Source organism: Alligator sinensis, unplaced genomic scaffold, assembly GCF_000455745.1.
Source record: "Alligator sinensis unplaced genomic scaffold, ASM45574v1 scaffold349_1, whole genome shotgun sequence".
Taxonomy (NCBI): Eukaryota; Metazoa; Chordata; order Crocodylia; family Alligatoridae; genus Alligator; species Alligator sinensis.
In genome coordinates, this window is record NW_005841856.1 from 111,911 (window position 1) to 115,156 (window position 3,246).

The following is a 3,246-nucleotide window of genomic DNA, read 5'->3' on the forward strand; positions in this document are numbered from 1 at the left end:
GCTCTTTGCCCCATGCTCCCTAGCCAAGGTGCTGCTCTGCTATCTCCCTTCTCAGCATTCATCACACAAACGCTTGTGGTTTATTACCTTACCTTCAGATTTCCAAATAATAGAGAGAGTGACATTTGTCAGTGTTGCTAGTACAAAACATCCCTGAACATATATAAATTCTTGCTGATAACTAAACTTCTAACTTATTCTCCAGCTTGTCCACAAAGATTAAGGCTGAAAGTTGTGATATTCCTTAAAGTAGAAGGTAAAAGTTGAAATGTGTATCATACCTACCAGATTCATCAACTGTGAAATAGTTTTCTCCTTCAATGACTTGGTATATGACTTTGGCATGATCTGCAATTGTTGGGTCATCAGCATCCACTGCTGTCACTTTGGTGACTGAAGTTCCTAGAAAAAAAAATCAAATGATACATTTATTTCTTTTTTTAAAAACCCTCTACACAGAAACATAAGTGTAAGTGAGTAGCTGAAACACCTACCTACTGATGACATTTCTGGCACAGATCCATTAAACACTTTTTGTACAAATATGGGGACATTGTCATTAATATCATGGACTTTGATAACAAATGTGGATGGTGCCTCCATCCGTTGGTTAGTTATTTTGTCAATAATAAGAGCTGTCAGCTCGTACTCTGATTTCTTTTCACGGTCCAGCCTCTCGAATGCATATACATCTCCAGTCTCTTCATCAACTTTAAAAATGGTGTTGGCATATTCCCCCTCAAGAACGTACTTAGCATTCTTATTCCTTACACTGGATATGATCTAGAAGGCATAATTCACAACTTTAAAAATGAGCTTTCAAATCTAAAACAAGAATGATATCTACACAGAGATGTTCATAATTGGACAGACAGAACTATGCAATAATTCAGAAACTAGTGAAAGTCATTACTTTTGCACATTTATGAACATTTTCATTTGTAAAACTGCCAAGCAACAGTTATGAGTCTAAATCAGATAATTCTAGCCTAGTTTTCCTATGAACCTTGTCAAATTATTATATGCACGAAGTGAAGTTTCTCATGATGGATATCTGAGGTCATTTGATACAACTTTTTCACTATTTTTTCACTACTGGCCATCCTGTTGGTAAATTAACCCAAGTACAGAGATCATTCATCCATTGAAGATGATTTGAATTTCCAGGCCTAAATGCTGGAACTGGAAGATGCCCTTACATTTTTGGGGGGGATTTGTCAATAAAAATGTTACCTTATTGTAAAAACAGCTAATCATTTTGAGTGCCCATTTGAGACAAAAAAAGAAACTACTTGGCATATGTCTTCTGAAAGGCAATCTCTGTTTCTCTAAATGAACATACAAACTGACTCACCCTAAATCACTGGATCTTGCTCTCTCTGGATGTGTCCAGATGAGTGCACATGTGTAGGATGTGGCACTGCAGACTCGTCTGCAGCATTGTACACCACACATGGAGGTATTTCTCATGCTGCTAATTTACAGAGTGGAGGTGAGGAGGGGGTTGACAGCATGAGATCCCAGCGTCAAAAAAACCAACAGTAAAGCAGGGTGGTGCGGGTGGCGGCAGCGTGTCCTACTGAAACCAGAACCTGGGTGGTCAAATAATAATAACAATAATAATAATAATGAGTATTGACCTACTTGCATGCTCTGGCTGCTGGCCAGGCTCCCTCTGGCCAGACTGCCATGGCTTCAGCCCCTGGAGGCCCCCAGGACCCCAGGTAAGGCTGCTGGGGCAAGCCCAGGGGTAGGCCTTGGCCTCTTCTACCACTTGGGGCAATGTGCCGTGTGCCAGAACGCACAAAGACAAAGAGCAGTGGCACATACTGTGCTGCTGGTGTTTGTCCCTGGGGAAACGCACATTCCCATTCGTGGGGACGCGTCCTCTGTGTTTAAGTTTCTTTCCTTTAACGGAATAGTTGTAAGCCTCGTCCAAGTGTAGAACAATAATAAATATATGACCGTTCAACTGAATAAATAAGCATATTTGATGAATAGTTGAGGATTTGGATATTTTCATCAAAGGAAACCTTAAATAAAACTTACAACTGCACTGATTTTTTTTTGGCTAGTGCCAATTATCTCAGAGGTTTTAAATCATTGGGTGAAATTCTGTCCTGACTGAGGTCAATAGTACAACTTAGGGGGTTAGGATTTCCCTTGAGTGCAGAGCCCCTCAGCATGGTATGTTGCCTGGCACCATAGTAAATATTAACTGAGTAATAAATAATCAGCTGTTATTTGGCTTATAATTTAGACCACACTATGCTAGGCATGTTCAAAACCTCCAATAAGATTTAGTCTCCACCTTGGAGAGTTAATAATTTAAGAAAAAGAGTAACAAATTAAAGAAATAAAAACAAACAGAATCAGACAATCAACTTTTAAAAAATAATTGAATGCAATATCAAATGGAATGATACATTGTAATTAATTTGGAGGTAACTATGATTTTTTTTCCATTCTGATTCCTTTTGGCAGGTGCTTGATAGGAGATTTATGCCATTTAATGACATCTACCATACACGGATTTCTCTATTATGTTAGTGTTCTTAGTACAGTTGACATTTACCAAGAATGAGATCATAATGAGGTCATAATAATTTGCAAAGCATTTCTAGTCCTATGTTTTTGATGCTATCACAGGTTGCAATTGCTTTTGAGTTCAGAATCTGACTCTTCTGGCTGTTCATAATTTGCTGTTGAACAGTCTTTGCTACATATCCTTGTTTTCTGTGATATCATGAAAACTCTCTTCCCATACTCTACATTTCAAGTCACCTATATAGCTTCCTGATTTGTAGGTCTGATGAGGAATAGCTTAGAAAAATTGTCAAAAACTCCCACTTATAAAAAAAGAAAAATCACAGTCTGGTCTGCGCCTTCTTTTTCAATCTTTTATTTACTTAATCAGTGTGAAAGTGTAGGGACTTCCAAAATTGCCTTGGTTAAAAGTGTGGGATTGAACCTACAAGGAAAGCGTCCAAGGTCACAAAAGATAAAATCAAAGTGTATCAGCATATTCCTGTAGCTGCCACTCAGTTCTGCCATCCTGTTGCTGTGGCCTTTTCAAAAAAGCTTATCGAATGTTGAATCCTGCAAATGCAATCCATTGAACACAGACATTGCAAAAGTAATCAGAAGCACTCCACTGTTGAAAGACCACAGAGCACACTACAAAGTGAATTATTCTCTTATTTAGGACAGCTCCAGGAATAGAAGTGTTCTCCTCATTCTCCTGCT

At 38.5% G+C, this 3,246-nt stretch overlaps 1 protein-coding gene across 2 annotated transcripts in view; it reads right to left on the bottom strand.

Annotated features, from left to right (window-relative positions):
• Positions 1 to 3,246, bottom strand: part of CDH5 (cadherin 5) — a 59,165-nt gene that overhangs the window by 12,544 nt on the left and 43,375 nt on the right. For both annotated transcript variants that reach the window (XM_006016416.3, XM_006016415.3), the window contains 2 exons: positions 495 to 783; positions 286 to 402 (listed from right to left, as the gene is read on the bottom strand). In XM_006016416.3, coding sequence (XP_006016478.1) covers positions 286 to 402; positions 495 to 783 — 406 coding nt within the window. The remainder of the gene's footprint in view (positions 1 to 285; positions 403 to 494; positions 784 to 3,246) is intronic.